The sequence below is a fragment of the Amphiprion ocellaris genome, chromosome 14 (genome assembly GCF_022539595.1).
Source record: "Amphiprion ocellaris isolate individual 3 ecotype Okinawa chromosome 14, ASM2253959v1, whole genome shotgun sequence".
Classification (NCBI taxonomy): domain Eukaryota; kingdom Metazoa; phylum Chordata; class Actinopteri; family Pomacentridae; genus Amphiprion; species Amphiprion ocellaris.
In genome coordinates this window covers 4,286,407-4,308,017 of record NC_072779.1, presented here as the reverse complement: position 1 = coordinate 4,308,017, position 21,611 = coordinate 4,286,407, and the positions used below count along the sequence as shown (strand labels likewise).

The 21,611-nt window shown below is 39.6% G+C and overlaps 1 protein-coding gene across 3 annotated transcripts in view; it reads left to right on the top strand.

Moving 5' to 3' along the window:
- The window catches only part of jade2 (jade family PHD finger 2), a 253,676-nt gene that overhangs the window by 67,751 nt on the left and 164,314 nt on the right, over positions 1–21,611 (top strand). For all 3 annotated transcript variants that reach the window (XM_023286082.3, XM_023286081.3, XM_035955385.2), the window contains one exon: positions 12,227–12,384. In XM_023286082.3, coding sequence (XP_023141850.1) covers positions 12,227–12,384 — 158 coding nt within the window. The remainder of the gene's footprint in view (positions 1–12,226; positions 12,385–21,611) is intronic.

Here is a 21,611-nt window from a genome sequence, read left to right as displayed (position 1 = left end):
TTCAGCTTCATCCCCATGTCCTTTAAATGCTAGAAAAAGTCGTAAATCAAAAATAATTCCAAGCTTCGACTCTGTTTTATCCATCATTCAACACAACGATCTTAAAAAATGTATTTTGTGTTCTCTGTTTTATTACAGCAGTCATTCATTTGGTCAAACTTTCTTAAAATCATGGCATCACTTCATAGTGTTTTGTTCGTGGCGTCCCTCCGTCTATGTGCAGATTTGCAGATAAAGATTGCATTTAAGGGAAGTAATTAATAAAAATGACTAACTGTACTCTGTTGCTCCATTCAGAAGGAAAACAAGCTTATATTTGAGGTTCTGAAGGAATTTAAGGATGCATGAATGCGTACTTAACAAGGTTTAAAATATAGTTATTTTGATGTTTGTTGCTTGTTTCATGAATTTTTATGTGCCGTAAATTGTATTTTAAAAATGTTTACTAAAATGTTGTGTTGAAGCAGTTAGCAAGAACCCAAATCTTGTGAAGCCTTTCAAGATAATTGTTTATAAAAGGATCAACCGTTTGTCATGTGTTGCCCTACAAATGCGAGCCAAAGTCTTGGAGTGGAAATGGAATGAAAATACTGGTGGATTTTAACTTGAAACTAATTATTTCAATTCAGTTTAGATCTGTAGTCACGTAGTTTGATAGTAAATTAACTCTCCTTTGGAATTAGAGCTGCAGAATATATGGTTTCACTGTCAAATATTCCACATAGGCGAGTCAAATCACAGGAAGCATCATGCAAAGGAAAGAAAATTAACTTAAACACATCATGATACAACATTTGTTGCAGCTACATACAAAATACAACAGCAGAATGAGCGGGGTAGAGGTCAGGAACGCTGAAAATGAAGATTGGGATGCAAAAAAAGAAGAAACCTGTCAGTTGCAGGGCTCCACAATTAAAGAAATATTGAGCATGATCAGGATTTTGGCTTCTCACAGTAACATGAACATGATGGACTGTGATATTGACACATAAAATAGTGAGGGGAAAATCACTTGGTTTCGACTTCTGTAAATCTGTCATTAGAACTTCTTCTTTCACTCTTTTCAAAGTAATTTTTGGTCACGCACCTGAAGCCGAGTGGAGAATAGAAGCTTCTCTGCGCAGCTGCCTTGCTAGCTTCTATTATAGCCTGTATGTGAGGCGTTTAGGGAACACCAGTTAATTGTAGTGTCTATTGACTAGCAGATGTGTGACAAGTGAGGCATATTAGGTACAGTTTTATTTATATTTTGCCTCTAGGAGATGCTCTGAATTCAAATGAAGCAGATCCTTATTTCAAGTCTTATCTAAATGCAGATTTGAATGGAGCACAGCACAAGTGAAAGCAGTGTTCTGTTTATTTAAATGTGAAAGTGCACTAGAAATATGTTGTCTTTAAAATCAGTGATTAATTGTTATAGGTAGGCTGATTGTGATCTCAGTATTGGGAAAAGTCATTGGGATTTTCTTTTTGGCCGTAATTGTGCAGCTGTAGCCCCTTGTATAAAAATATTTTGGCTATTTATTCATAAACAGGTGTTCTTTTCTATACATTTTGCTATCTTGTTCTATTTTCTATACCTACAAAATCACCTCATTCTGTCTAGAATGATTATTTCTTCTTTCAATAGTGTTATTCAAGTAATTTCATAAAATGCCAGTATTTCTTCACATCCCAGACAAACAAAATATCACAATGTTAGTTTTTTCCAATATCCTGCAGCCCTCTGTTGAACCATGAGTTTAGCAGTAAACACACAGCTAAAGCTACATCATCATAGATACATGTTGTTTGATTTAGTTGTCGGTCAGATTGACTCACTCGTGTGTCTTTTGCACCTTATGGGATGCTGATAACTCTCACGCCACCCATAGTACCAACACTGGCAGTAAAGGAGGCCCTGCCAGAGTTTAGCAGTCTATTAATAACAGCAGGATGAGGAGTGAAGGGCATAGCATCCTCATTTCTCCTTCTATCAGTGCTCTCATCCCTTTTCAAAGTCACACATGAACAAGGCTGATTGTTTTTCGAGATAACCAGCGAGTCAAACGATGGCGCGTTGTGTCAGCCGGCCTTTAACGGCACTTAAAGCACTTTGTCACTGCGCTTCAAGGAAACGGGCTGAGCAACACCATAATAACGAGGTCTATTGTGTGGGTGTGGGCTGGATGTGCACCTGTGTGAGAGTGTGTGCTGCAGTGTTGGAGTGCGTTTGTGTATGACCATGTGTGCGTCCATGTGTGCGGCTGTGTTTGTGCGTTTCTTCACCTGTGTGGGAGTGTTTAGTCTTGTTAGTTCTTGTGTGTATTCGTGTCTGTGTTTATGTGAGTTTCTGCTTAAATGTGAGCATGTTTGTGAGGATCCCTATCTGCCTGGATAAATGTGTGTGTGTGTGTGTGTGTGTGTGTGTGTGTGTGTGTGTGTGTGTGTGTGTGTGTGTGTGTGTGTGTGTGTGTGTGTGTGTGTGTGTGTGTGTGTGTGTGTGTGTTTCCTGGTTTGAAATGTCAGCTTTCAACAGCCATCCTCTGTGGTTTCTGTTCTGCTCAGCTCAGGAGGAAGCAGACAGTGCTAATCTATCGCTGCTCTGCAGATGGTCAGAGATACAAGTCAGTCCACAAAGTAAGACAGACAGGCGGACTGCCTCATACGGCATACAAACAAGCTGAATCAGAGCTGGCAGAAGCTCATAGTTTACAGAACAAGGTGACGGTTGTTCCTGAAAGATTGCAGGTTTCAATCCCCAGTCCACTCTCAGAATGTCTGGTGGAATACCTATGCTTGCACCTATTTTTTCCTGTCTGACTCAATAATGCAGTGTAAAAATACCTGTGTTGTAGTAGTACTGCCAGTAGAGTATTAGTTTTGCGGCAGGTAGAGTAATAGTAACAGTAGCAGTGTCTCTACTTGTAGAAATAGCATCAGTAGTTACGAACGGTGGTGGAGGCAGAAGAAATAATGTTTGACTTTTACATTTTGTTGATCTCCAATTCTCATGAAGCATATTTTATTATCTACTATGGACTGGTGTTTTATTAGAAAGCACTTGTGTAGAAATGTGCTGTATGTTACTGGTTACTCCATCAATTCATCAGAAATGAAATGTTTTATTCAAGAGCAATAATATACAAAAGAGAAAATAAATAAGTCTTTGAAAATGGACCAGTAATTCTGGTATTATGAATATCACCCTGTGTCTCTCTGTATATTATTTAAATGCATCTTTTACCTTTTGCATGTGACTATAATGCCAAAACATTAACATTGTGTTGATGTTGAAGGCTGGCTAGGTTTATTTTTGTCTATTATCTATTATGTTTATTCTTTTTAGCATGAAATAATCCCAAAATTTAGACTCTCTGGCTTTACTGTCTTGCTTCTCGCTTTTCCCCCTGCTTTTTCCATTTTTGCATTCCACGCCAACTACAGTAAAGCTGGTTGTCCTACAGTTAGACTAAAGCTTTGATGTAAACAGTTTACGTTTCTGTTCTTTTGTAGAGCATAATCGACATATTGGATGATTGATATCATCGGTCAAAATGATATAGTATATATGTATCTGCACTTATGTTCTCCAATATGTAGTGATATTAAAACTTTATAGTACATAATGGAGAAAAACATGCTTAATAGAGGTATTTTAGAAATGGTGGTCACATAGTGTGTTTGCTGTCTACAATACTATTGGTACTGTGTGCAGCACATGTAGCAGAGCAGATGATGGTTTGGAGCAAAGTGGTGTCTTCATGGTGCATCTTTGATCCCAGCATTTTTCCTTCTAAATATTAATCTAACATGTATGTATATATTTAAATAATAATAACCGATATGCCAATATTGATATTGAAATTTTAGGTTTCATTTGGGCTCTGATTTTTCAGTTTCTTGAGTTTGTTGAGGGATCATTTCAGCTCTAGTTTGGAAAGATATGTCCATCCATCCATCCATCCATTATCTATACACCGCTTAATCCTCATTAGGGTCGCGGGGGGGCTGGAGTCTATCCCAGCTGACTCAGGTGAAGGCAGGGGACACCCTGGACAGGTCACCAGTCTGTCACAGGGCTACATACAGAGACAAACAATCACTCTCACATTCACACCTACGGGCAATTTAGAATGATCAATTAACCTCAGCATATTTTTGGACTGTGGGAGGAAGCCGGAGTACCCGGAGAAAACCCACGCATGCACAGGGAGAACATGCAATCTCCATGCAGGAAGATCCCGGGAAAGCCGGGACGCGAACCAGGGATCTTCTCGCTGCAAGGCGAAAGTGCTAACCACTACACCACTGTGCAGCCGGAAAGATATGTGTAAATAGTAATTACTTCGATGCAGTTATTTTCGCTGTCACACCATTATTACCATTATCAGCGTTGTCCAGGACCTTCTTAGTGTTAAATTTTATTCATAGAGCCGTGGACAGAAGAGAAAACATGTTTGCACCGCGGCGATATACATGAGTAGGTGTGTTTCTTGACAAATGTTTCTCTGCTTCCACTGATAGATCCATAAACAGTCTTCAGTCAGGACTTCTTAAAGACAGTTCTCTGCCGTGCACGGGTGTTTTTCAGAGTGATTATTAGTGCCTGTCGGGTTGTCAAAACCCCCACCAGCATGCACACACACACACACACGCACACACACACACACACACACACCTACACACACACACACACACACACACACACACACACACACACACACACCTACACACACACACACACTTCATAGCCCTGCTCATGTCATCAGTTTAGATCCAGATTGGACTTAATGAGACCCTGCATGCTTGCAGTCCATAACTCAGCACAGCATACTGACCTACTGACTGACAGGCGGGTGGAAAGTGTGTGTGCTTACGTGTGTGTGTAAAGTTGTGTGACTGGTGACTTGTGTTGGACTCTGGCTGGTTTTATGTCACTGTATGGTGCAGTGTGTACATGTATACAGCTGAAAAATTTATCAAGATGGTTGCTGCGTTGCTGTTTTTTGCCATATGTGGGGAATTTTGCTTAGTCGATGGCATTGTTTAAAAGAGGATGATTATTGGTCTGGTCAATTTTCTGATTATCAGCATCATTATGTTTGGTAATGGATAGAATAAATTACATGTGCTACTCTGACTCTAATGCAACCGTTTTCTCTTCTGATCTGATTGGCTTCATGTCATGAATAACAGTCAATCAACACTGAAATGTGAAATTTGCACTTATTTAGTTACAATAATATCTATATATATGTATGTGTGTGTTTCCGGTACATATCGCTATCGTTTTATCGCCCAGTTCTGTATGCAATGACAGTAAAGTAGAATTAGAATTTCTGTATGTAATCTGTTCAGTTTTGGTAAGAGGTCATCGATTGCTTGTGATGCAAACTGATCTAATAATGGAACAGAAGTTTAACTTGACTTACTGAAAAATGACCCAGCATTGGCTCTCTACGAACAGAAACTACATGCATTGATTGCTTCTGAATCATGCTTTAGAGAGATAATTATCATCTGAGCTGTAAGATTCCTAAACTGACTGATCCAGCTCTGCAGACACACTGAAGCTGTGCAGAAAAGAAGTGCAGATGCTGGTGGTGTCTCTGGTGTGCAGATAATTGTAGGACGAATGAATTGAACTGCTGCCTTTGAGCTCACCTACCCTGAATGTTTTTTTTTCTTAGAAAAATAATGAGGTATTTTCACCTTGTTGCAGCAGAAAAATTAATGAAATGTGTAAACAAATTTGATGAGCAACCGACTGAAACGGCCACTAGCAGCTGAGTTTCGATGGGTGACGGTGATGACGTGAATTAATTGCACGCTAAAGGGGATTTTCTGTCTGTCTGTTGGAAATTTTGCTGCATCAGTCCTTCTTTTGTCGGGGTTGGGCATCCACTCAATATTTTCATTTGCAAATCATGATTTATCAAACTTGGAAAGCTGAGTGGAAATGGAAAAATTCAATCACATGTCCTCAGAACAAAGTTATTATAGCTGATCGATGTGGAAAATCTCTGCAGCAACAAATAAATCAAGTGATAAATGGGAACGAAAATGCACTTTTTGAGTAATTACCGACAGAGTTTCCATCGCTGCTCCGGGCTCATTGCACAACAGTGTCTGTCCAGCAAAACCAGAAAGAAATGACATTTGTTCTGTCGACCCGCTTCATAACTCTTCATTAGCTGCTCAGCTACGATGCAGCCAAAATGCGTTTTCTTTGTTTTGGTCTTTGCATGAAATACAGCCGACATTAACTGACTCTGCAGACGATAAACAAGTTACTCAAATCTGATCAGCTCTTGAAGGTCTCTGCTTTTCCATTTTTCCACTGGATTTGTTTTGCGGCTCTGAGGAAGCTGATGGGGGAAAAGCACCTCATTTGTATTTTATATTTTGTGTAAAATTTGCTCGCTAGCGTGGAAAATGGCTCGCGTGCCCTCTACCTGTCTGACTTTCCGAGCCCGCCTCATCTTCTCTTTTTATAATGCTCCTTTTTCCATCTATCTGCTTGTCATCCATCACATGGAGGCTGGGTGACTCCCAGCTGTCTGTCACGAAAAGAGTAAAAAATAAAAAGATGAAAAGGGTGGGCGGCGGCGTAGAGGAAGAGGAGAGAGGGAGAAACAAGGCAGGACATAAAACTGCAGGAGCTTGTAATAGTGTTTCCTAGGCATTAATTAGCCGCAGTCATTCCTGTACAAACACACAGCAATAAAACTGATATACGGACGTCCTCTCATTTACTCTGCTTCCCTCCTTTTTCCTTCTCCACCTTTTTACTTGCTCTTTCCTCTCCCTTTTCCACCACTCTCCTCACTTCTTATATCTCTTTTGCCTCTCCCAGTTTCACCCATTCTTATTCCCACCCCTTCCCAATCTTTTCATCCCATTTTTCTCCTCACATTTTCTCATCCTTTCCCCTTTATCTAGTCTGATCTCCCCACTTCTGATGCAAACACAGCCAGATAATGTAGGTGGAAGGAGAGAAAGAAGTAAAAAAAAAAAAACATGAAAAAGAGAGAAAGATTAAGGAGTGGATCGCCCTCCGTCTCTATCTGTCCTCCTCTTGTATTGCTGAAGGGGAAGGCAAGATTCATCATGGCCTTGGCTCGCTGTCGAACAGGCACGCAAAAAAAATAAAAAATAAGAACTGTAGCAGCACAGGCAAAACTGAGGCACGCACACACACACACACACACACACACACACACACACACACACACACACACGTGGACAGGTTGAACAAATACACACAGTTAAACGCACACACACATCCACTTGCTCCATTGCATTATTTATTTGTGCTGGGCAGCAGACAGTAGCGGCAGCCAAGCAGCAGAAGCAAGGATGCTGCTTTTTACATATGGCTTTTTCATATACTGCTCCACGACACACGCCCTCATCCTTGTCCGTCCTTGTCTTTCATCTCTCTTTCCACTTAAATTAATATCACCGCTTTTTCTCTCTCTCACTCTGATGTTGCTCTCATGCTTGGCTATTTGTCTTCCTCCCCTCTCCTCTTCCTTCCTCACCATCTTCCCTCTTCTCATATCCCGCAACATCTCGCCATCTACAAACTGGATTCATTCTAAATCATGTGCAGACATTCCCAGACGATGAATCCTAACGACATTATGATCCCTGACATTTGCTCCAGTGCCTCCATTAGATTGGAATTTTTGGTTTTGTATGAAATGTCTTGACAACTGCTGGACGGAGCGCCGTGAAATCATATCTGCCTCAGGATGAAGAGTAATCATTTTGACAAGATGTGTCACCATCAAGCCAAAATTTGCTATTTGTCTAATGCTTTTGGTCATTGGTCAACTAGCTGCAGCCCAGAATGCTTTAGACTTTACTTAGTATCCAGTACTTTGTAATTTGTGTTAAAAGGGAAAAACTCTCAAAGTGAAGTAGCGCTTTAACTCTCTGAATGTCAGAACTCATCAGTGGGTTTAAAAGGCAGGTTTTCTTTCAAAAGAGCCAGGAACTAAAAAACACAAAGAATTTTCAGATACTGAACTCCAGCTTTAACCATGTTTTGAAAATTAACCAAATTTAACCTTAAAAATGTGATATTTCATCAGAATGACTTTGTTGTACATGTCTCATTTAAAAATTTGCCAAAAATAAAAATTTTAAATGAAGAAAATACTCTATGTGATGAAAATTCAGTGACTTATCGACTGAACTCGGCTGAACTGCAGGCTGTGTTTATTCAGAGCAGATAGAAGACGGATATGTAAACTATTTAAAAATGTGGGTAGTAAGGTATTTCTGCATCTTCATCAGCATGAATCATGTGTAAAATAAGGTTATTATTGATGTATGATTCCTGCATGAGAGCAATTCATCAACATTTTCCCAATATTATCTCAAAGATCTTAAAGAAACAAACTGTCTTGATACCATTAACCCAAACAGAAGAGGAAACCTAATCCTCCAAAAAGCAGCTGCTTTCTAAATCGAATGCTGTATAAATGTTGTCTCTCTCATTTAAAAAAATAAAAAAAATAGTGACTGTGCCTCAGTTTCATGATGTAGTTTGCACACTTTAACAAGCACTTTTAAAATAACATAAAATATCCATTGCATTAAAGAAAAATACAATTTTCCAATTTTAACTTCCTGTTTTCTTATTTTTTTCTAAATATTTTAATAATTTAATTTTTAAAAATAGAAAATTGAGAAAAGATATTTACATGTGTAGATATGAATATGGTTGAATGTTTCATATTAAAAATAACATCCTGCAGAAAACTGCCACTTTTATTTGACTTTTATTATGAAATTTTATCTAAAAAATCTTGTAAAAAAAAAAAATGTCAAAATACTTTCGTAAAACTGGTAATTTGGTTTCAAATTGGAAGAATCTGCTGTTAATTTTGCACCATATCAAGTCTAATAAAAGATTTTAAATGTAACTTTAAATAAAAAGCTTGCATATTTACTTATTTTTTACTTTATAGGTTATTATACATTAGATAGTAAACTTTTGTGATGAAAAATGTGGAAAAAATCTGTTAGAAAGAATAAAAACTGTAAAATTACAAATTTTTTAATGCATGGTTAATAACCAGGAAGTAGGGTTGGTATTTTTATTGTTATGTATGCTGTGATTTGTTAAATATAAATAATGAAACTTTGTCAGGCTCTTTCCATCGCACTCTTTTCCATCTTTCTGGCTACTGTCTCTCTCTTTCAATCATATTATTTTTAACCTCTTTTTGTCTCTTAGGTCAAAAATAAAGCAGATAATAAACACATTAAGGGGCTGAGAGAGAAAGAAGGAATGGATGGAGGGAAGACGAGGAGGTTAATGGAGAGACGGAGGGGGAGTGAGGGAGTCGGATGGAGGAGACAAGCTAATAAAGCAGGGATAAAGAGGCTTAGAAAGTAATGATAAAACGTAGTGAAGTCATACGCTTGATTTGGCACTCCTGTGTGTTGCCTGTTTTTTCTTGTATGTTTATGAGCGTGTTCTTGACTGATGTCCTTGACAATATGACTGATAATATCGTTGCTTCAGGTCCTGCTAGAGCACGCTCAGATTTTATGTGTGTGTTCACATCCTGTGTGAGAGTGATTGCATTTGCTTGAATCCACCCACTCCCATATTTTCAATTTTTGTCCATGTTTGTCTACTGTCAGCTCTATGTAAGCACCGCCTGCAGTTCAACCGAGTCCAGTCAAAAAATCGCACCAGAATCGCTTTTGGCTTCAAGGTTGAGTGAAAAAGCTCAGGAATATTTTTTTTGGCTGCCTGCAGTTGGTACAAAGAGTTTATTTTGGGCAATTTCTTAAAATGAGACATATAGAAGGAAGTGATTTTAATTAAATATCAAGATTTTTAACATTTGGAAAGTTAAAAATCTGACAGTTCTTCCTGTTTATATACTCTCTTGCCTTATTAACTGGTGTAATTTTGGTGGGGGTTTTTTTTGTTTTTGTTTTTTAAAACCATGTCTTTCAAACCCACAGGGAAGTTTTAGAGTTCACAGGGTTAATGTCAACAATTTATTTGTAATTGTTACCATGACCGCTTCGGCTTATCAGTTCCCCACTTCCTCCTTTCTCTTTCGTCTCGCTTCCTGTGCTGGTAGGTGCTTCTCATTTGTCTTAAATGTCATCTTATTCCTCTGTTTGCATCTGTTCCTGTACATCTCGGTCCCTGCCGTGCAAGATGTGAGGAAGAACTGAAAAGATGAGAGGAAAAGAGGAATCATTTGATGTAAATGAGAACCACAGACTAAGAGATGCAAGGAAAAGATGTGAAAACATGTTTGTAATGAAACGAGACATTTTTCTCTAAAGCAACGACTACACATGTGGTGTCTCATAATGTATCTGTCAGTTTATTGCTCTGTGTAAGTCTGGGATGTCAAACTCATTTTAGTTCAGGGGCCACATTCAGCCCAATTTGATCTCAGGTGGACCGGATCAGTCAAATCACAGCATAGCAACCTATAAACAAGCACAACACCAAATTTTCCCTCTGTTTTAGTGCAAAAATGTTCACATTTAAGGAATTGTCTTTTTACAAAACATTATGAACAACCTGATTTTTTTTTTAAGAAAAATGAATTCAATTTCAACAGCATTACTCCCCAGTTTATCATTTACACATCTTACAGATCACAGAGTGTCTACAAAGGAATGCAATATTTAGTCAGAGTTATCTGGAACTGAACGATATAGTATTGTACTTTGTGATCAAAGGGCCAAAAATCTGACAAAAAAACCCAACAAAAAACAACAAAAACAAGACAAAATATTATGAAAGTGAGACACAAAATGACAAAAGCGAGACAAACGAAATGAAACAAAACAAAAGAAACAAAAAATTAGACATAAAAGTTACAAAGCGACAAAAACAAACAAAGCTAGGCAAAAAAACACAAAATGACGAAAACGATGCTCAGAACAACGAATAAAACAAAACACAAAATGACAAAAATAAGATAAAAAAAGCGAGTCAAAGAGGAAACACACAAAAACCAGAAACAAAATGACAAAAACATGAGACAAACGAAAAAGTCAGACAAGAAACAAAATATTACAAAAATGAGACACAAAATGACAACAGAACTATGAGCAATGTGATATTTTACTTTTTGATCAAAACAACTTGTCATGGTCTAAAAATTATTTAAAATTTATAGTTTTACAAATTTACAATCTGCAGTTAATGTCTTCTCTGTAATTTTTACTCTTTACAACGTAGTCCCATGGGCCGGATTGGACCCTCTGGAGGGCCGCCTTTAGCCTGCAGGCCGCATGTTTGACACCCCTGCTGTAGTTTCCTTTGTATTAGTCCTTATCAGTGTAACACACTGTCGATATAATTCTGTTCAGGCGGTGCTGTACTGAGCATGAATTAGACTGCGTATTGTCCCGATATGGCTCATCGATTAATCATAATAATTAATTGTCCACTTATGGAATCAGATTCAGTGATGATGATGACAGTGAGAAGCACCAGCTGTGTGATTCTCTGAGGAAAACCCACCACAGAAAAATCCCCATCATCCACCACAGCGTTAAAAAGACTACAAAGCCAATGACCGATTACCTAAGTAAGCCATAGACACGGATGTGGTCAACACTACAGAATCAGGGATTAATACTTTACTCGACAAACGCGTCTCACTGCCTTCACGCATCTGTTCTTAATGTTGTGTTGGCCGCCCCAAGGTTCCACCAGCGTTTAGTGTCAAGCAGCAGTCGGCAGAAATGCGAAAAATGCATAATTTTGAAGCCGTAGCAGATTTATGGTCAAGCCGAACTGTGGAATCATATGAGAGGCTGACAGTTTGTTTTGGTAAGTGATGGCTTTATCATGAGCAGTCTGAGCCCATGCAGCCTGCGAGGATCTCTGAGGCTCAGATAGGACTGAGGGAATGTTGATGTCGCTGGAGGTCTGAGAATGAAGCGATGCAGTGGATCCAGCAGTGTGAAAAGTCTGTTCTTAGAGCTGGAATTCTTGACTTCTGGCTACAAATAAGCATTTTTACAAATAGCCTTTATTATATAGGACAGTGGAGAGAGTAAAGTAAAAATAAAAAGTTTTTATTCTGTGTCCAATATCAAATGACCCATGGCCCGGTGGTTGGAGACCGCTGCTCTAAAAGACACACAGAAGCAAAATTCCACCCCTAAAATGACTCTGTCTTTCTTTTTCACTATTTAACCAAAATGTTTGTCTCCCTCTCTCTGTTTTCTGCCTGTGCAGGTATTTCGTACCGACTTCATCACGGCCATGAAGCTGCCGGACTCGGCCCAGCTCGGCCCAGACGACTTCTACGTGCTGTCTGACCCCTGGAGACAGGAGTGGGAGAAGGGAGTTCAGGTTCCCGCTAACCTGGAGGCCATTCCAGAGCCGGTGGTCAGGTAGGACTTGAAAAAAAATCACATTCAACTCATGCAGGAGTTTGATATCAAACACTGTACCACATGTGTTTCTTCTTTTGATCTCCATTCAGTGAAAATCACTCAATGCCAGAATCAGTCGACATTGTTCTCCTAAGACAGAAGAAGTTTACTTTGGCCTTAAATGCTGCTTAGACAAAAAGTATTGTTGTCTGTTAGCCTCTGGCTGCATTTTGTGACCATCATAAACAAACAGAGACACTGGCAGAGTTCCCCAAAGCAACAGAGATCTTAGAAAAGTTCTGAGATTTAAACTTTACTTTGCTACAACTTGAAAAATTGTCAGTGAACTTGTTTCGGGGGGGGAAAAGTGGAAATTACAACCATGAAAATTAAATTTGCTGCAGTAATTTCAATAAATGTGCTTAAATGAGCATGCTGAGATACCAAAGGGTCTAAAAAGGTTTCACTGAGAAGATTAAAAACACCAACAAAGAGCAAATGCTCAGGGAAAATTAGGCTTTGAATTGTAATAACAGGTGTGGGAACCCTTTCTATAATTACACTGCCTTTAATTACACTAATTGGCAATACATTTGTAATGGAAAATATGAACACACTCTCCTGCACACAGGCATAAAGTGCGACCCATTCTGCTTTTTTAGCGATTCATATACAGACACACACACTCTACTGGAAGCAGGTTTGGATGCACATGATTCACACACAGACACACAGCATCAAGCTGGTAGGCAGATGTGTGCCGGCATGCACTTCGACCCACTTTGATTCACTCCCGTTCTGTAGATTAGCCTCAGCTCGCTCGCTCTCTCTCTCTTTCCTGCCCCAGTAGGCTCTCTAGTACTACTGCAGCTGCTTCACATACCCGTGTGGTTTGTTTGGCGTTCGAGGAACTAATGAAAATGCTCAGACTGCCTGGTAATGCCTGTTACGCTCACATGTCACACTGGGAGGCCACACACACGCTTTTTCAGTTTGTCAGTCTTTCTGGGAGACAGATAAATGAATTATCCACTCCGTCAAATGTTCTGTAACTGTAAGTCTTGTTTTTAGCTGCTTCAAGAAAACCAGATATACAGAAAGCTGATTTGCACAGATAGAAGACGAGTAAAAGCATCTTTAAGCTCACATTTCACGGCATTTTCTTTGACTTGGAAAATGCTTCTGAATGTGATCAGAGGTAGAAAAGTGCGTGATCTCGACTTTTCTCCGCTGCTTCGTGTTATTGCTGCATGTTTTGGGGTGCAGCTGTGGGTCAGGAGTTAACTGGGGGTTTACACCAAATCACAGGGTTTCATCCCTTCTCCTGCCGACTGTCCTTTGGCAACAGTCTGAAACAGATCACAGTGTTTCTACAAAGGCACAAAACATTTAGTCACAGGTATCTGGAACTGAATGATACAGTGTTTTGTTGTATGATCAAAATGCCAAGAGTCAGACAAAAAAAGACAAAAACAACCCAAAAACAAGACAAAATATTACAAAAATAAGATGCAAAATGACAGAAAATGAGACAAAGCGACAAAAAATGAGCCAAACAACACGAAAACAAAAAAAGAGACAAAAAGTTAGACAAAAAAGCTACAAAGGGACAAACGACAAAAAACTGGCAAAAAATTACATTAATGACACAAACAAGACCAAAAATGACAAAAAAGAGAAACAAAACAACAAAAAAATGGATGAGCAACACAAGTAAGACAAAAAAAAGCACAACACGACAAAAACATGGAATAAAGCAAAACACAAAATGACAAAAATATGACAAAAAGCACAAGCGAGACTAAAAGTAAACACAAAATGACAAAAATGAGAAACAAGATGACAAAAACATGAGACAAACGACAGAAGTCAGACAAAAAAACAGCAAAAACAAGACAAAATATCACAAAAATGAGACACTAAATGACAAAAGAACAACGAACAACCTAATATTTTACTTTATGATCACAACAACTTGTCATGGTCAGGAAATTATTTTAAATTTATAGTTTTACAAATTTTACAATCTGCTGTTAATGTCTTTTCTGTAATTTTTACACTGTGAGGGCTGGATTGGACCCTCTGGAGGACCACTTTAGGCTCGCGGGCTGCATGTTGGACACCCCTGACTTAGACGGTCCATTTTAAATTAACAAAAAAAAAAAATGAATAGATTTTTAGGGTCATGACAGCAGCACAACAAGGGGTTTGGCTGGTGATTGTGTTGTAAAATCTGCTGTGCCATGCTTAATAGCAACTCTAACCGGGCAATTAAGAAACAAAAGAAACTCTGGGCCTAATGACATAAATAAACACTTTAGACAAACAATGTGCAAAATCAAATCAGCTAGCGTTGCCAAATGAAACCTTATGAGGAAGAAGAGAAATTAATCTTTGACTCGTAAACACCCGCATAAACAGTTTTACTCGTGAGGTGAAATGGAGACCCGAGAATGGATGAGGGCGGATAAATAACAGGCAAGGAGATTAAAAGAATCTGATCATCTGTGAGATTTGAAGGGATTAATGTGTTTGGTGTTTACGTTGCTTTCCAGGTTAATATCTGTAGACGCATGAACAGTACGGCGCTAACAGGTTGAACCGAGCCCGGAGGCAGAGAGACGGATGAGCGTTTTGTGAGAGAAATGCATAAAATGATAGATAGGGAACTTATCTATTATCTGGTGTGTGTGATAGAATGATGGAGTGATTTACAGTGATGCTGAAATGGCGTGATGATGGATAGATGGTGAGATAGAGGAGAAGAGGGGTGAGTCTAAGTGTGACTGAGTTGATGGTCTCCGTCAGAGTCTCTGACAGTAGGTTTGTTCATCTTCTTTCGCCCATATGTCATCTCGACGCGCCTCTTTTCCTCTCCCGCCTCGTTCTTTTTCCCTCTCTGCGCTCTGATCTTTGAGCTGAAATCATGAATTACCTGTAAATGGACCCATGTGGTCAGTCAGGATCAGAATCAGTGGTTGGAAAGCTCATTTCAACATAGTAAGTGATGATTCTGAGGCGCTTAAGTAAAGTAAGGAAGTAAGGATTGAAGCTGCGAAAACTGTGAAAACTCTTAGGTGACAAGTATAGTGACTAGGTTTCTTGGTTGGCTCAAATTTTAAGGTGGTCTTGTATAGTTACAGAAAGGAAACAATTGGTTTTGTGCACATTTACGGTTGCTTGTAAATAACTTAATTGACAAACTATAAAATTGACACTAAACTAAACTTGTGTAAGACCTTGTCATGAATAATAAGAAGTATGCATTCTGTAGTGCAAAACTACATAATTTCAAGCAACTGAACTTCAGAGAAAATAAGGAGAAATAGTCGAAAATCATATGGATAGTCACAAATAGAACAAGGCTAACTTTCAGTATGTTGTTATGTAAAATCTGTCTGGTGACTGAGGCAGTTCTGCCACGATCTTTTAGTTTTTACTCCGCCAAGGGACGCAGTGGAGTTATGTGACAATCGGCATACGTTTGTCTGTTTGTCTGTTATTCTGACTGTGCACAGAATTACTCAAAAACGGAATCACAGATTTGGATGAAATGAAGCTCAGAAATGACACAAGGACCACCTCATTAGATTTTGGCAGTGATGCGGTTTATAGTCTGGATCCATGGATTTGTTAAAGATTTCTGTATCATTGCCAGATAGCGGCACAGCGTCACTGTAACTATGACAAGTGAACGCTACATCAGCTGTCTGCTGATGATCACATGATTGTGATCCTACTACAAATCAGGACTTATATGTCCAAAATGATACAACGAACAATTACTGAAATTATTGGGGCGTTTCCGAGTTCCGTCAATTCCCGCCACTTGCTACATATTTAGGTCATGTGATTCGGTATCCGTACATAACATACATGTGTATAACACACGCCTGTGCTCACTGCAACATCATTTTTTATTAAAGATTTCATCCGTCGGAAATGATACAAAAACTGAGCAGCCTTGGCGGAGTGCTGAACTCTGAGTGCTTTTCTTGTTCGAACTGTGAAGCACTTTTACAGCGTGTTTCAGTATGAGGTCTATGCATTAATCAGTGTTGATTCAGGTCACAATTTCTCTGACTTAGCTAATGTTATTGTGATTGTATACAATGGAGTGCATGTTGAAGTATATAGTCAACCCAGTCAAATGAAGCCTGCAGGAACATCGCTGCAGCTGTTTGTCTGAAGTGAAACATTTGTTCCTACTCTGCACAACACTTGGATCTGCTCCTGGTTGGTTAATCAAGTTGAATGTATTTTTTAGGAATAATGCATTCATCTCAAATCAGTGTTTTCAGTGTAACAGTCATTCATTTAGCTAAATAGCCAAGTAACGAGTGACACATAATGAAAAGCACATGGTGTTTCTATTAAATTCGTCTTCCTCTTGCCCAACAAAAAATGCACTTGCCTTAATTTCAACCCCTACCTGTTAGCTTAGCTTAGCACAAAGACTGCAAGCAATGGTAAAACAAAGTGTCTCCCAGCCCCTCTACAGCACACTAAACAATTGTTATTTCATTCTTTATTCTAAATTTTGTTCATGTTACTGTGATTTTAACCTGAAAACAAGAATAAAATTAAAAGTATGCATTAGGCATCGTTCCTCACCATCCAACTGTCTGCTTTCCTCTCTCAGGTTTCTACCTTTTTATCTCTGATGTCTTCATCTCTAACATCTCTCCCTCCTCCTGCCTTCCCTCCTTCTCCTCCCACCTTCTCCCTCTTCCTTTTGTTCTAGTCGAGCCGGAGGCACAGACACATTTTTCTTTTTCTATTTTTTTTTTATGAATAATGACATCATCTCCAAAAATTGTGGGAGAGGAAAAGAGCTGCGGGCCTCGTCTGGCTTTGACAGTGCTCTTCCCCATTTGTCTCTCTCTCCTTGGACTGTATTTGGTCGCTGCGGCGTGATTTTCGGTAAAACTTGTTGCGGCGGATGGCGAGGAGGTTATTATGGTTGTTTGTCTTTACCGAAACGCCACAGGAGAGGCTCAGAGGAGGAAGATGAAAAGTCGTGAACTCTTCCTTGCAATTCTGTCTCTTACTTTCTATCCTTCTCTGTCTTTTTTTTCCTTTCTCGTTCTCCACCCTCTGCACTTCATCTCCATTTATAATCTCTTGACTTTCCTCCTGCTTGTCCCCCCCTCTCCGGCCATCTCTCCTCCCCTCTGTCTATTTTATTTCATAACTCACTCCCCCCTCCTTGCCTCTCCTCTCTTCTTCTCCCTCCACGGTTTTGTCGGGACTGAGTGGAAGTAATTAGCCGTTGCGTAACACTGGCTATGTGCAGACAGTGAATGGGGCTTTGGCAGTGACTCGACAGCTCCGCTCCCCTGTGACAACGCCGAACCAGAGAGGGAAATAATTACACATACACATGAGAAGATCTGTGCCTTTTCACAAAGTTAAAGAAATGGGATAGTGGTTTTGTGATTTATTACTTCATTTTTCCCCCGTCGGACTGGTGGCCTGAGCTGGTGAATGTGAACCCGTTGTTTGTGGTTTGGCCAAACATGTTGGCATGTAAAGCTGCGGTTGTTGAGAACATCACATGGAGAAACTCCTCACTGAAGTAGTTTATGTACTGCTATCCGAAAAGATTGATTATGCAGATTTTTTGAAGACATTTTTTTGAAATGTAGAATGCATGGAAGTCATGAGACGTAAAACTCGCCTTAAGCTGGATAATGAAATGCATCATGTGGCTCCCAGTGGTGGAACATCTGTAGGTCGTGTTTCTGGCAGCTGTGATCATATGCGTAGCGTGGCTCAGATGGGCATAGATGCTATGCAAAACCTTTGGTAAAATGAGCTTGAAGCTATGAAAGGTTTAGGAGTGTGTTGATGCAGATACGGTGGTGTGATAAGGTAACAAGGCTTTGTACGTTTAAGATAACCATTACTGATCAGGCAAATGTTTGGTTTTGGTTGAGCACAAATTCAATCCAGCATGAAATCTGTTCACGACGTGTAAACTTGAAATATGAAAGTAGCAAATCTATTCCAGGGATTCTGCAGGGCATTAAAAAGCATTAAAAGTCATTAAATTGATTTTGCGAAAATTAAGGCCTTAAATGGCATTAAAAATAGTTAAATTTGATTCTCAGTGGCATTAAAAATTCTTTCTGCCATTTTCAAGAAAAATATTTGATAATAATAATAATAATAATATATAATTATACACTGCGATTCATCAGATATATGCATCTGCATAAACATGCCGAAGCATTGCGATAATTGCTCCAGCTGTTTGGGTACAATTGCCAAAAATTGCATGTTTGGAAAGCGGAGGAGAATTGGGAAATGGGGAAATGCAAATTTCAGCAAAAATGGCAAGAAAACATGGAATTCAGAGAGTGACTACAGCCCATGGGTGGACAGGGTGGTTTCTGGATTCAGAAATAGTCAAATGAGGGCACAGTTTTCATATAAAAAATCATCTTTTACAAAAAAATAAACCTGTGTAATTTGTTGCGTTCACGGTCACAGCATTAAAATTTTTACAGTACAGCATTAAAATGGCATTAAAAAGCATTAAATTTGACTGGCTGATTTCTGCAGAAACCCTGTATTCATAGGATGAATTCTACTTGTCATGATGAGCAAATTAGCTATGTAAAGTTTGTTAGTTTTGGAATCAAGGCGGTGAAAATCCCAATACTAAATATGTAAATCTTTTTATCTCTCTGACTCCCTGCAATTGACTGGATTCGCTCAAACTGCCAAACAAATGCTGACAAAAGTGACTATTTGGGGACAAACCAGCAAAACTACAAGCAAGAATCTTGACGCCTATTGTTGCGAATTCACATCATACCTCTTTCATTCAGACTGCAGCCGAGATAGTGTATCCATTCCCCCAATGTCGGTTTGTGCATATTGAATACGTACCTCGGAACCTTTTGTAGCACTGGTTTCTCATAGGACCGGTGGGAGTGGGACCTAATTATCATATATCTGTTATTATTATTATACATCTGTTCTATGTGTAATTATTTTAGCAGCAGCTGGAAAGCAACAACACACAAAAAAAGGTTTTTTATTTAATTGTAAATAAATTCAGGGGTTAAGGGGTTAAAAGATGCCCACTACAGACATGTTTAGTTTTTCATTTTGCAGCCATGCATCTCTCTAGTACACAACTAGGAGACAGCTGCGGACTGAAACAAAGTCCATTTCCACTATTAGCCCGCATGTGTTATGACAATCTGACAGCTGCCAAATACTGAACGCGTTATTATGTTACAGAGTTGTCAGTTCAAACTTAGTACTGCTGAAAAAACATGCAGTAATTTGTCGAGGGCTTTTTTTAAAAAATTTTTTATTTTTGGTGGGACTTTCTGGACTTGGCAGGTCCAGACTGGATGAAAACGATAATTGCTCTGGACCTTCCCCAGTAACGCTGATTGAGTTGGAATGAGGTTTCAGAGAGGAGCGGCACATATGTGAAGCTTTGCATTCAGGCGCAGGTACAGAGGGAACATAATTTGCGTAGATGCATTCCAGTCGTGCATCAGAGAGTGTATTAAATTATGTGTTCTTATCAATTAAACAGGCTGTTTTTTAGAGAAATAGATCTATTTGAACACACGCTCGCTCGGCACAACACATCGTTTGGCTGGGTGAAGTCACACACTGTAGCAGTGGGTCAGGAGGCTAATCGGCTACTAATAACTCAGCGACTATCACACACACACACACACACACACACACACACACACACACATATACACAGATAATGGATTGAAGAGAGCCCGAGGGCAGGGAGATGGATAGAGAGATGGAGAGAAGGACAAATTGCTGGATAGTGGAGATGGAGGACGGTCTAAATGTCATGTATTGCGAAGCTCCAGCTATGTTTAAAGCTTAAAAAGTATGCTGTGACATTTGCAGTTATTGCTGGTTATTTTTCCTCCACCGAAGCTCTTGTCAAACTGTGAGTGTAATGAAGCGTATATGTTCTCCCTTTCTTTGCCTAAAATAGCCGTTTTGGAGCATTTTTCATTTAAATCATGGGATAGCAGCGAGCCAGAGGTTAGCTCATTAGTGTGTGATTTTAGTGAGGAATGCCGAGGACAGAATCATCTCTTCAGACTTTCTGTGACTAACCAGTTGGAAAAAAATCTGTTTAAAAGACATAAAAGTGTGTTTTTCATCGTAAATCTTGGAAAGAGAACAGAAAAATGATCCTTTTCGACAAGACAGAGAGTTAGGAACACCTGGAATGGATGTGTTTTTCCTCCTCGGTGTAACTGATGAAGACAAATAGGAAGCCAAAGGTTGTGGCAGAAGCACTGGTGCAAGTACAATAATGATAAGCATGAAACAAAAGGAAAACAAGGAGCGGGTGAGGAAAAGAATGGTGGTTAGATGACTGAAAAGCCCCTCGGGGGATTTGAACCGGCTTGGCCCAGCTGCAGCCAACAATGTGAATGTTCACTTTCAGGAGTTCCTAAGCCTTGATTGTACACTTTTCATCTCGATGCGTGTTTGTATGTATTGCAACAGCCACAATACCATCTGGAGATTCCCCCCCAGGGATACGCTCCGCTGTTTCCAAAACAGCTCTTTATCAGATAATAAGATGACTAAGAGCGGCATCATCAGCCTCGTCATGCATAGGGTCAGCGGGTGCACACAACCTAATAGCTTCCACACACGGCGCTCATGTTTGTTGGTCGTCTATTGTGCTCCGATACTCTTCATCTGACAGCAGTTAGGTGGATGAATGAACAGCGAACAGGCCGGTTTTGTACATACGTGTGCTATGTGTTGAGTGTGTTGCCCTGGGATTTGCTGCCTACACGGATGACCTGCAGCCTGAATAGATATGTGATGAAGCAGATGGTTTGGATGAATGGGAGACCACTCAGTGCATGGATTAATGCTTTACTGAGTGCCTGAAGAAACCTTCCTTACTACAGCAGCCACACAGGCGGCTTGCATCGTGCTTATTGTGCCTCAAACTATGTGAAAGAGCAACGCTTGATTTATACCTCTGTTGAATCGGCACCGTAGGTACAGTGCAGCGTAACGTAGCCTCCGCACCGAGATGCACTTTCCCAGAAATGTAAACTCACGTCATGGAGATGCAGATAGCAGCGACTGCGATAAGTCTGCTGATACGCGCAAAGTTAATGGTTCTGTGAAGCAAAATGCAATAGTTGTGTCTGGCTTACTCACTTTCTCACTTTTACAGCTCTGTCAGTCTGTGAATAGACTCTGTTTGTTTGTTCCCA